Source organism: Salvia splendens, unplaced genomic scaffold (assembly GCF_004379255.2).
Source record: "Salvia splendens isolate huo1 unplaced genomic scaffold, SspV2 ctg73, whole genome shotgun sequence".
NCBI lineage: Eukaryota > Viridiplantae > Streptophyta > Magnoliopsida > Lamiales > Lamiaceae > Salvia > Salvia splendens.
This window is the reverse complement of record NW_024599400.1, coordinates 1-11,767: the sequence shown is the minus strand read 5'-3', so window position 1 is coordinate 11,767 and position 11,767 is coordinate 1. Positions and strand designations below refer to the sequence as shown.

At 39.4% G+C, this 11,767-nt stretch overlaps 2 protein-coding genes across 2 annotated transcripts; one reads left to right on the top strand and one right to left on the bottom strand.

Annotated features, from left to right (window-relative positions):
• Positions 1-5,712: 5,712 nt before the first annotated feature.
• LOC121791129 (zinc finger MYM-type protein 1-like) lies at positions 5,713-6,879 on the bottom strand. Its single transcript, XM_042189162.1, has one exon. The coding sequence runs from the start codon at positions 6,877-6,879 to the stop codon at positions 5,713-5,715; it is 1,167 nt and encodes a 388-aa protein (XP_042045096.1).
• A 3,258-nt stretch (positions 6,880-10,137) lies between these two features.
• On the top strand, positions 10,138-11,722 carry LOC121791127 (stromal cell-derived factor 2-like protein). The gene is made up of 3 exons (XM_042189161.1): positions 10,138-10,525; positions 11,113-11,253; positions 11,366-11,722. Exons 1-3 carry the CDS (start codon positions 10,427-10,429, stop codon positions 11,528-11,530), a joined length of 405 nt encoding a protein of 134 aa, XP_042045095.1. The 5' UTR covers positions 10,138-10,426; the 3' UTR covers positions 11,531-11,722.
• Positions 11,723-11,767: the final 45 nt, after the last annotated feature.

Genomic DNA, 11,767 nt, shown 5'->3' with positions numbered 1-11,767 from the left:
GATGCTCCCGTTCAAACGAGGGCGTAGGGCGGGGTCGGGGCGCCCAAAGAAGAAAGGCAAGGGGTCGGCGAGTCCTCGCAGCCGGGTGAGGACGACAACTCGGTACAGAGGAGGTGGACGGACGCGGAGAACGTCACGCTGTCCAAGGCGTGGGTGAGTGTTTGCGACGATCCTCTCGTTTCGAACAACCAGAGGATCGTCAACTTGTGGGGCAAGATAGCAGCAGCCTACCAGAGGTTTTGCCCGAAGGGTAGGCCACGCAATGGGGAGGATTGCCGGAAGGGGTGGGACCGAATCAGGGTTGCGGTCTCCCGATTTTCGGGCTTGTACACCAACGCCCTCCGCATGATGAGCAGTGGCCAAACGGAGGACGACTGCAGGAGGATAGCGGAGAAAGCCTTCCCCCTGAAGGGGGTGTACAAGGACTTCACCTACTGGAACTGCTATCTTGTGTTGAACGACTCCGAGAAGTTCCGAGTAGGTGTCGACTCTGGCTGGCCGAAGAAGCAACGGTTGAACTATTCCGGTGATTTCAGCGGCAGTAGCGGTGGTTCCCACGACCTCCCTGAGAAGGCCCAGGAGGTCCCGACCCCTCGTTCGTTTGCTCGCCGTACTCGCCCGGTTTGGCACAGGCGGGCTCAACGGGAGGCGAGGGGGGTCGTCGGGGGTTCACAGGAGGTCCAGTCGGCATCCCCCCTTGGCCAATCCACAGTGGATCTCAAATTCTTCGCGCGTCAACAAATGCGCGCTCAGATGGTCAAGACGATGGCCGAATGGCAGGCGGCGGTGGACCCCGTGGAGAAGAGTTTGCTTCAAACATTGCTCCTGAGCATGCAGGAGGATTTGGAGGCGGCACGGAGGGAAGCCGACGGGAGTAGAGGCGGCGGCGACGGAGGCGGAAGTGGAGGCGGAGGCGATGGTGGCGACAACGACGGAGGAGACGACTACGGCGACGAGGAGTGAATTATTGTACTTTTTTAAAAATTATTGTAATTTTTTTTAATTATTGTACTTTTTTTAAATTATTGTACTTTTTAAAATTTGAATAGTATTATTAATGTTTCCCGTATATGTCTCGTAAATTAAATTTCATATATTGTGTGATTGTTAATTATTTCATTTTGTATATATTTGTTAATAGTGATGTGGATATTATGTAGCTAGGCTATGGCTGGGCTATTTGCTTGTTTTGATGATGTGGCAGGAGGATTTTTAGTGCTGATGATGTGGCAGTGGCTAAGGCTATGGCTGGGCTATTCCTATTGTGGATGGCCTAAAAGGAGAACTAATGAAAATGTAAATGATTGACATTTTTTTTGCTAAAAGATAAAAATGATTTTTCAATAGTCTAGAAAAAATAAAAAATAAAACAACTGTTTAATATAGTATAGTACTTTTTGCTTGGCCGTACATTTTTTTAAAAATTTCTTTTGGATTTGTTTTTATATTCACTTCAATTTCCAGGTGATCATTACATTAAAAAAATAATGTGGCAAAAGCAAACTTGACCAAAATAAACTAAATTCAACTGAATAATAAAATTATATTAAAATACTTTGGCATATGCATAACAAATATGAAGATGATGAAGTAAATGAAAAAACTATTACGAAAAGCGTCGGGAAAATTCCTGTTCCTAATATACTGATTTATTTTTGAGCGAGCAATTTTCTTTTTAATACGTGGAACATAGATTAAAATAATATGTTGTGAACAAATGAGAATTGCATATTAACAACTCCACAAGACTGTATATTTTTGTCTGCATTTATTTAATGACCCAATCTTAATTTATTGAAGTTCGATATCTAGTTATAATTACACACATACAAGTACAAGTACTCCATACTTAATCATAACATACGCATAATTATAAATAAAAATAATTATCAATTATTTTTCCACCCATCATTAAATGTCTCTCATATGTCATTTTAGAATGTCCTTATTTAATTTTTATCATTTTGATAAATGGATCATGCATTTAACTATTTCATTACATTCACATTTTTTTATAAATCTAATAGTACTACAAATATATAAAAGTAAAATATAAATTTCATTTACTTTTTTCACTCACTTTTCTTAACACTTATTAAAATGCATGACAAATAATGAAAGTGGAACATACATATATATAGATATAGGTATATTATACTCTCTCCGTCCACGATTTAAAGTCTCATTTTGCCTCAAAATAGTATTATTTTTCTAATAGACTATTAGTGTAAAAATTTTATTAACATATGAAGTCCATATCTAAAATTGTGGACGTCTCAAAATACCAAATTAGGATATTATTTTGAGAGAGTAATATTTCAACTTTGCATCTATTTTACAATCATTTAGTATAAGACAATTTTAAAAAAATATAATTAGGAGTTGATTTGCATCTATTTGTGGCATGAGGAGGAGCGTGTGGGGTGCAAGTTTGTGGGAGTTGTGGTATAACTCAAAAATGAGGGGAATGATGACACGAAGGGTTCAGGTGTGGGTTGTGGATTTAAAACCCGTGTTGTTTTAAAAGTTCCATTTTAGAAAATAAAGAGAGTATGCTTTTTTATTATTATACTACAAATTGTTCATCATCTCATATCTAGGGCTGTCAAAATATACCGAAATACCACACTTACCGTACCGAAAAAATACCGAAAATACCGAATTTTCGGTACTGTATGATACCTTACCGACAAATTTAGGTACGGAAAAGGTATGGATTATGTATATACCGCGGTATACCGCAATTACGGTATATATATATTTAACATATTTATTATTTATAATATTATACTCCCTCCGTCCCATAGTAGATGTCACACATTCCTTTTTAGTTTATCCCACAAAAGATGTTACATTTCCTCTTTTAGAAAAAGTTCTTTCTCATATCAATTATAAAATTATATTTTCTCTCACCACTTATATGACATCCCTAACTCGAAACATGCATTATTTTGCATATTAGCATATTTTATTGTCATTTTTAGTATAGAGATAATAAGTGTGTCATAGAGGATATATTAGTTGTTAAGATGACAGTTGAATATATAAATAGTTTTAAATCACAAATATTTTTTTAAATAAATATAATTATATATTATGTGTGTAACATATATTTTGCTTTAGTATAGTTAAAGTTAAATGAGCATGTTGTTTACGTGAAAATGTGTGCATGGAAAATGATGCATGGAATTATATATTACTATTATATATGTATGTACTTAAATATATATACATACTCCCTCCGTCCCTGAAAATTTGTCACCTATTTCTTTTTTCGTCCGTCCCTAAAAATTTGTCACCTTTCACTTTTACCATTTTTGGTAGTGGACCGTACATTCCACTAACTCATTCACACTCACATTTTATTATAAAACTAATATATAAAAGTAGAACCCACATGCCACCAACTTTTTCAACTCATTTTCTATTATATTTCTTAAAACTCGTGCCGGGTCAAATGGTGACGAATTTTGGGGGACGGAGGGAGTATAAAATAGTGTAATACATGCATATACGTACGTGTAGAGTGTGTAGAGTAAAGTGTAGCAATATGTTATATTTATAAAGATATGCATAAATATGATATTAGGGATGAGGATTCACTATGTAATTACACGTGTATTTTGGGTGATGCATCAAAGCTATAACTAATATCTTAGTTTAATAAGTTGATAGCTATAGTATAAAAAAGGGAAAGAGAACGGAAAAAGGGAAAGAGAACGGAGAGGCAAGGAAAATAGCCGAGAAAGAGGAAGAGAGTTTGTGTACAATTGTTAGTGAAATCTTAGAGGATCAAGGAACGTAGATCGGGAATCAAGAGCTAGTGTTCGACCAGGTTACCTATCGTGATAAGGAATAAGATAACAGTAAAGTTTTTGACTGACGTGGGTCATAGGAACTGTACGTGTTATCAGGTTCGGCGGCTGACGCATATTGGCAACCTTCTCCTCCTCATTATTTTGCATGTAGATAAATGTATAGTATATAGAGTGGTGAGAGAGTTCCACTTTTACAGGATATTTTGAAATATGTATCGGATAAGTGTTGGTTTGAACTTATATAATATGGGTGTTCAATGAATTAGACACGTGTATTGATTGTTTCTATAATAAGGGATTTATTTATTGTAAGTGCATACGTCAGAGGGGTTGAGGTGTGACAGTTTAGGTGGTATCAGAGCGGGGATAGAATCCCGCTGGGACATGGCATTTATGAATATCATATGATACTTTTTGGTTAGAAGTTTCATTTGCATTTCAATTATCATAAACATGTCTCACCAAGGAGAGAAGGGTCAGTCGCCCTGCATTATCAGTTAACTGTAAAAACATCTCATATACATGTTGCATCATATGGGGATTACCTAGGCTTTTGGAACAAAAAGTACATGGACCAATGATGAGTCAAAGAGGTAGAAACATTAAATAACACCGAAAAATGGAATTGTTGACTTTATGAGACTACTGATCCAGCCGTGACTGAGATATGGTTGAAAATGATAGAGATCATGTGTTCAATCAGATGAGTTGTATGTCTGAAGAACGTTTTGATTATACAGTGTCTCTTCTTTGAAGCAATATTTACTATTGGGCAGAAACAGTCCCACAATCTATGATACAACCTCTGGTACTCAGTTCAGACGATTTTCATAGAGAATTTAATGATAAATATATGCAAGAAGTGTATTATGATGATGAAGCAAAGAGAGATTTTGTCTTTAAACAAGAACTATGTTTGTTGTTGATTATGAGCTGGCATTGTTTCAGTATACACGGTTTATCTAGATTGCGTGGTGTGAGTTAATTCAGTTGAGCTGCCAGCGGATATTGATTCCCTTGTTCATATACAAATTTGATATTATCACGGGTATAAATTGGTTGTCACTTCATCGAACTAAGGAAGCTTGTCATGTTAAAGAAATGGTAATATAATCATCGAGACGAGATCGAGTGATATTTAATGGTATCGACCAATTGCAACTTGTCTTATATTAGCTACATCGACTTTTCAATTTATTCGAAGTGGAAATCTCTCTGGATTAGCATCTGATCAAGAGACAAAATTCACTATTGAGTTACTACCGGGTACTGCATCTATTTCTATTCATCCTTATCAAATGTCTTGATTAGAGTTTCAAGAGTTGAATAAATAGTTACAAGAGTTTCCAGCCAAGAGATATGTATGACTCAATGTTTTATTTTGGAGAGCACCAATATTATTTTTGAAGAAGAAAGACGACACACTGCGACATTATATACACTATTGGAAGTCGAATCAAGTAACAATGAAGAATAAATATCTATTACCGAGAATAGAAGACTTATTGATCAATTTCAAGGTATGTAATTGTCTTCGAGTACTGGTTTTCGATCAAGATACCATCAGTTGAAGATAACTAAAGAGAATATTGCAGAGACACCATTTTAAATTCAGTACAACCATTATGAGTTTTGGTTATGCCTTTCAAATTAACTATTGCACCTATAGTTATTTATGGCATTGATGAACGAAGTCTCTCAACCATTCCTATATCACTTAGTGATTATTTTTATTGACTTACGATTATATTTCACGAAGTATAGATGAGCATGTTAATCACTTGCAGTAAGCATTACAAGTTTTGCGAGATAAACATCTTATTGCAAGGTTGGGAATATTCTCTCTCTGTTTTTCTCTAAGTATATCTCTAGAATATTTGCAAATTAACTGATGTTAATCACTTGCAATCTTTTCTAGAATATTCTCTCTCTGTTTTTCTCTAAGTATATCTCTGCGCTTACAAGAACCTCCAACAACATTACACAAACGGTTGATAACATTATAAAAAGATCCGATACTTGTATGCTTTTTGGCAACAACGACAATTGTGAGTTGAAGCTGGTGAGCAAAACAATGTACATAATAGGCACTGGGATTTCTCCTGAGTATCAAACTTTTCAATCCATTGAATTCACCTCTCATGTTGCTTGCACCATCATATCCTTGTCCTCTCAAACTAGATACACTTAAATCATACATAGATAACAAAGAATCAAGTGCTTTCTCAAGTGAGGTTGCAACCGTGTCTCTGACATGCACTACACCGAGAAAGCGTTCCATAACACATCCATTCTTGTCCACATATCGCACCACAACACCCATTTGCTCTTTGACTGATATATCTCGACACTCATCGATTAATATGGAGAAAAAATCATTTCCCATATCCTGTACAATAAGTTTTGTTGTCTCAACAGCAAATGCATTTATGATGTCCTTCTGAATTCTCGGTGATGTTAGTTTGAGATTGTCAGGAGCATTTTTTAGTACAACACTAGATATCTCATCGCTGCAAGAGGCAATAACTTTCAAAAGCTCAAGAAAATTACCTTGATTTAAGGATTCTTCGGACTCATCATGTCCGCGAGAAGGCATTCCTTGCATGATAAGATAACGAAGTGAAACAATAGTTGCATTCAATCTGCAACGATAATTAAGCTTCGATTGTGTTGACTGCTTTAGTAGAGAGACTTCAATGTGCTGGGGTTGGTTCATCAAATCCTGACATGCTAATCTACACCTATTATGCTCACTTGTATGATTTCCAACATGATCTCTTAATCTGTCTTTCTTGCCCCAAGCAGTAAATCCCTTAGATACAAAGGCATCTTGTCCATTTCCATGGATTCTTGAGAAAAGATAGCAATATAAGCAATAAGCAGCTTCCTTGGTAACACTATACTCCAGCCAGCTCTTAAATTCATCAAACCAAAGTGAGACAAATTTACGTTTTCGATTTCCATTGCTTGTAGAAAGGAAATTATGCTTGCGTGGTTGACATGGACCTCTTAGTAAATAAGCTCTACGAATGTCTTCTATTGAGTTTGGTGGATAACTCATTATGTCAGGTCGTTCCCCCGGGATCACTTGGAAGCTTCTCTAAATCGACTTTATCTTTGTCTTCACTCGGTAACTCTTGAGGTTGGAGAAGTGCGGATCCATCCTCTAGATCAACTTTATTTCTGTCTTCATTAGGTAACTCTTGTGGTTGGAGAAGTGGAGGTTCATTCTCTGACGGAGATAAAACCGCGGTAACAGGAGAAACTTTCTTGAAAAAACGATGCATCACCCTACATATAATAAAATAGACAATTAGTAAATATAAAAAAAATGACATAACCAAATAAAAGGCTGCCAAATTTACAAATCAAATAAAAATAAGGAAAGACATATTATAAACTTTATTAAACAGAATTATATAGTGGGACTCCAAAACTATTAATATAAGCATAACATATGTTGAATGAAAACATGCCACAAAATTAAATTGGGGACAACTACTAACTCAATGAAACACTGCATAATTAAATAAAATGCTCAATATGACAATCACAAACAAACAAAATAAATGTTATTCTATATATCTAGAACTAGAAGATATATATATATATAATATAAAGCTCAAAGCCTCAAAACACCCAATTTTCAGATAAAAAAAACAAAATTTCTCTCACTTGATTTTTGAATGCAAAACATCAGAATATGAAATTACCCGTAGTGCCGTTAACTCTGGTCTCTGGAGATGGAGAAGCAATTTTAAATTATGTAATGGTAATTGGAGAATGTGTAGCGGCTGGAGTGAAAAATTGGCAGAGAAGATTGGATTTGGGATATTAGTTATCTAGGTTTAACTCTTATTTAATATAAAATAATATTTAATTTAATTTTAATGTGAAATTATTAAAATACCCCTGAAATTTTTAAAAAATATTGGGGGTCCCAGGCCCCCCAAGGCTCTTCTTATGTCCGCCTCTGTCTAGTACGCATGTCATGTCATTACTTAAAGACTTAATAAAGTGCAATTTACAAATTGAGTTGTTTCGAAGGTTGAAATGAACTGGTGGGCTCTGAAGATAGAGATGGATTTGATAATAGTGTTTAAAATTTGAAATATAAGATGGAATTAGAGCATCCACAATGGCAGCGAGCGGACCGGCTAGCCGATTCCTGGCGCTGGCCGGTCCGCTCGCCGAACCATTGCAGCCGGCGAGCACCAAATCGGTGAGAAAAACGGCGAGCGCACGCCGATTCCCGGGCGCTGGCCGATGCGCTCAACGATCTGCTGGCCGCCATTGCAGGCTCCCGATCGGCCAGGCGATTTTTTATTTTTTATTTTATTTAATTTTCGAAACACTATATATATGCGATTTGCACGTCATTTTCATTCGCACCACTTGTTTTAACGAGTTTTCTCTCTATCTTAATTTATGTACAAGAGCAACAACGCAAAATGGATCATAACAACGAGTTTACTCCCCTGACGAGCGGGTCTCAAACTCCCACGGTACCCGTGGGAAGTGGATGGGGTCCGATGGCCGGGTACTACAACATGTACCCTTGGCAGCAGATGATGCCCGGGATGGCATCCGGGGGTAGTATGCCGGGATGTCAGGGGATGCAGGGTGGGAAGGGGGTACCCGGGATGCAGATGATGCCGGGGTGGGCACCCGGGATGCAGATGATGTCGGCGTGGCAGCCGGGGATGCAGGGGACGCCGGGGGGGGGACAACGTCTATCGCCCCAGTTTTGATTTTTTGACTGCTTCTTCGCACACATCGACCCCATCGGAGACGCAGTTCACTGGGTGTGATACTTTCTCCTTAGAGGAGTTGGGGATAGATCTCGGGGATGCGGACACTCCCGCTCAAATGGGGGGAGTGGGTCGGGGTCGGGGCGCGCCAAAGAAGAAGAAGGGGAAGGGCAAGAGCGTGGTCGGCGAGTCGTCGCAGCCGGCTGATGACGACAGCCCGGCACGGAGGAAGTGGACGGATGAGGAGAACGTCGCGCTGTCCAAGGCGTGGGTGAGTGTTTGCAATGATCCCCTCGCCTCGAACAATCAGAGAATCATCAACTTGTGGGCTAAAATAGCAGCAGCCTACAAGGCATTTTGCCCGGATGGGAGGCCACACAGCGGGGAGGAGTGCCGGAAGGGGTGGGACCGAATCAGGGTTGGGGTCTCCCGATTTTCGGGCTTGTACACCAACTCCCTCCGCATGCAGACCAGTGGCCAAACTGACGAGGACTGCAGGAGGATAGCGGAGAAAGCCTTCCCTGTGCCCGGGATTTATAAGGAGTTCACCTACTGGAACTGCTATGAGGTGCTGATGGACTCCGAGAAGTTTCGGGTAGGTGTCGATGCTGGTTGGCCGAAGAAGCAACGACTGAACTATACCGGTGATTACAGCGGCGGCAGCAGCGGCGGTTCCCACGACCTCCCCGAGGATGTTCAGGAGTTCCCGTCCCCTACCCGGTTGGTCAAAGGCTGGCGCAACGGGCTCGCCAGGGGTCCCAGGAGGTCCAGTCGACATCCGAGCTCGCCTTCTTCGCACGTCAACAAACGCGGGCTCAGATGTACAAGATCTTAGCTGACTGGAAGGCGGCAACTGACCCCGAGGAAAAGAGTTTTCTTCACTCAATGCTCGTGAGTATGCGGGCCGATTTGGATGCCGCCGCGGCACAGTTGGGGTTCCCGGATAGCGGCGACGACGACGAGGAGTGAGGCGGAGGCGGGGGGCTCGTGTGTAGAAGCGGAGTTTTTTTAAAAATTAATGTAATTTTTTTTAATTAATGTACTTTTTTTAAAATTAATGTAATTTTTTTAATTTTATTATTATTATTGAATTTTCCCGTATCTGTGTCGTAAATTTAATTCCGTATTTTGTGTGATTGTTAATTATTTGTTTTTTAGTGCTGATGATGTGGCTAACCTATTTCTTGTCCAGTTGTTTGTCCTGATGATATGGCAGGAGGAGTTTTTAGTGTTGATGATGCGGCAGGAGAAGTTGTGGCTGGCCTATGACTGACCTATTTGCCATTGGAGATGCTCTTACGAAAATCGCGAAAGATTGAGATCGATTTAAAATTGATAATCTTGAAAAATTGAATAATAGTAGTAGACTTGTAGTATAGGTATCTACTTATATCGATTCAAGATAGATTTGTACACTTAGGCAATGCAAAACTACAGGTCACATCCCAATACCCAATAGGAGAAGCGCACGTCAACAAATGTACGCGTGGAACAATCCAATTCGCAGGTTACTCAAGTCACACGTGGCGAGCCCCAATCTCTAATTCCAGTTTAATCTCATTAATTAATCAGCCCACATTGTGCAGTTGCTCGATCGACGAATTACAAATTCAATCGAAAAAATAGCCGGAGCTCCGGCACCGCATAGAAGCTTTAACCGTGGCTCCCCCCGCTTCTCCGCAGCACCAACACAGTAACCTCACCCGCAGGAAGTCCGCCCCGGCGTCCGCCTTCTCCGCCGCATCTTCGTCGGGTTCGACACGAATAGTCTATCGGGAGTCCGTTGGCCGATCCTCCGATCCGGATCTGAGCCTGCCATTTTGGCAGAAGACTTGGTTCATCGTACTGTTGCTAGTGATGGCCGTCTCCTTTTTCGGTCTCGCGATATTCCTGCTTCTGACGCTCGACTCCGATTATGGTTCAACACCGGTTTCCGCCGCCTCCGAGGGCGTTCAGGCAAGTCATATTTCTCCTTGATGTAGTTTTCTGGTACAGTGAATTGTATTGGCTATTTGATCGGTAAGCTTTAGGTATTTTTCATCTTAAAAAACTAAAAATTGATTTATTTTGAAAAGCTAGAGCTCGAAAATTGAAGATTTATGTTCCTGTTTATGCGATTGGAGCTATTACGGTTACGGGGAATTAATTTTGTTAGTGGTGAATGTTAGTGCATTGGTGAATTGATTAATATTTGTAGTTTGTTATCTGGTGGGATCGCCTAAATATATCACTCCTCGTTGATGTGATTTTATTTGGTCCCTGCGAACATTTTTCGGTTTTTGTTTTAGTTCTAAATTACGTTTGATAAGTATGATTTCCATGAGAACTGATGAATAAGGTATTGAAGATTGGAGGGCAAATTGTATGGCCTATGGTTTTACTAGTGAAAAACTAAGAAATCTATTTAGATTCAGGTGCACTTTTACGGTTGAAGACAAGCTAATTTGGTTGTTTGTGGGAGTGTGCTGTACTGACTCGAATGCTGTGTAGCTAGCTGAAGTAATTTGTCATTGTACCAATGTGTTTCCTCAAACATTTTGTAGATATCATATGGTTCAGTCATCAAGCTGATGCATGAGAAGACAAAATTCAGACTGCACTCTCATGATGTTCCTTACGGCTCAGGCAGTGGGCAGCAGTCTGTTACTGGTTTTCCTAATGTTGATGATGCCAATAGCTACTGGGTATGTCAACAGTCAGCACTACATCGTATGATTGTAATGATGTAACTGTAATTTCTTTGTGCATGTGATCGATTAATGTTTCTGGACTGTTAAAGAGATTGTTATTTTGCAGATTGTCAGGCCAGTACAAGATTCATCTTCAAAGCAAGGAGACTCAATCAAAACTGGAAGTCTTATTAGGTTGCAACATATGAAAACTAGGAAGTGGCTGCACAGCCACTTGCATGCCTCACCAATATCAGGGAATATGGAGGTTAGTGTTCATGAGTTTGCTTAGCGACCTTCTCCCTACATCAAATATTTGAATTATCTATCCTTGGGTCTGCTTATCTGGCTCTTCAACTGAGAGTATTATTTCTTTTACTATTCTATTTCGTTGTGCTGAACTCCACCATTCTGGTATTATAATGTGACCTTCACTGTTACTCAAAAATGTTTTTGGCTATAAATTCCTGTAACCTGATTGTTAATTTGACATAATCAGAGCATGAATTATCAAGGTCGGGTTTCATTA

Bases quoted from the DNA above. Each gene is read 5' to 3' on its own strand.
- LOC121791129 (XM_042189162.1), bottom strand. From the start codon at position 6,879: ATGAGTTATCCACCAAACTCAATAGAAGACATTCGTAGAGCTTATTTA.
- LOC121791127 (XM_042189161.1), top strand. From the start codon at position 10,427: ATGGCCGTCTCCTTTTTCGGTCTCGCGATATTCCTGCTTCTGACGCTC. The intron at 10,526-11,112 runs GCAAGTCATATT...AACATTTTGTAG, and splicing joins CCGCCTCCGAGGGCGTTCAG to ATATCATATGGTTCAGTCAT. The intron at 11,254-11,365 runs GTATGTCAACAG...GTTATTTTGCAG, and splicing joins ATGATGCCAATAGCTACTGG to ATTGTCAGGCCAGTACAAGA.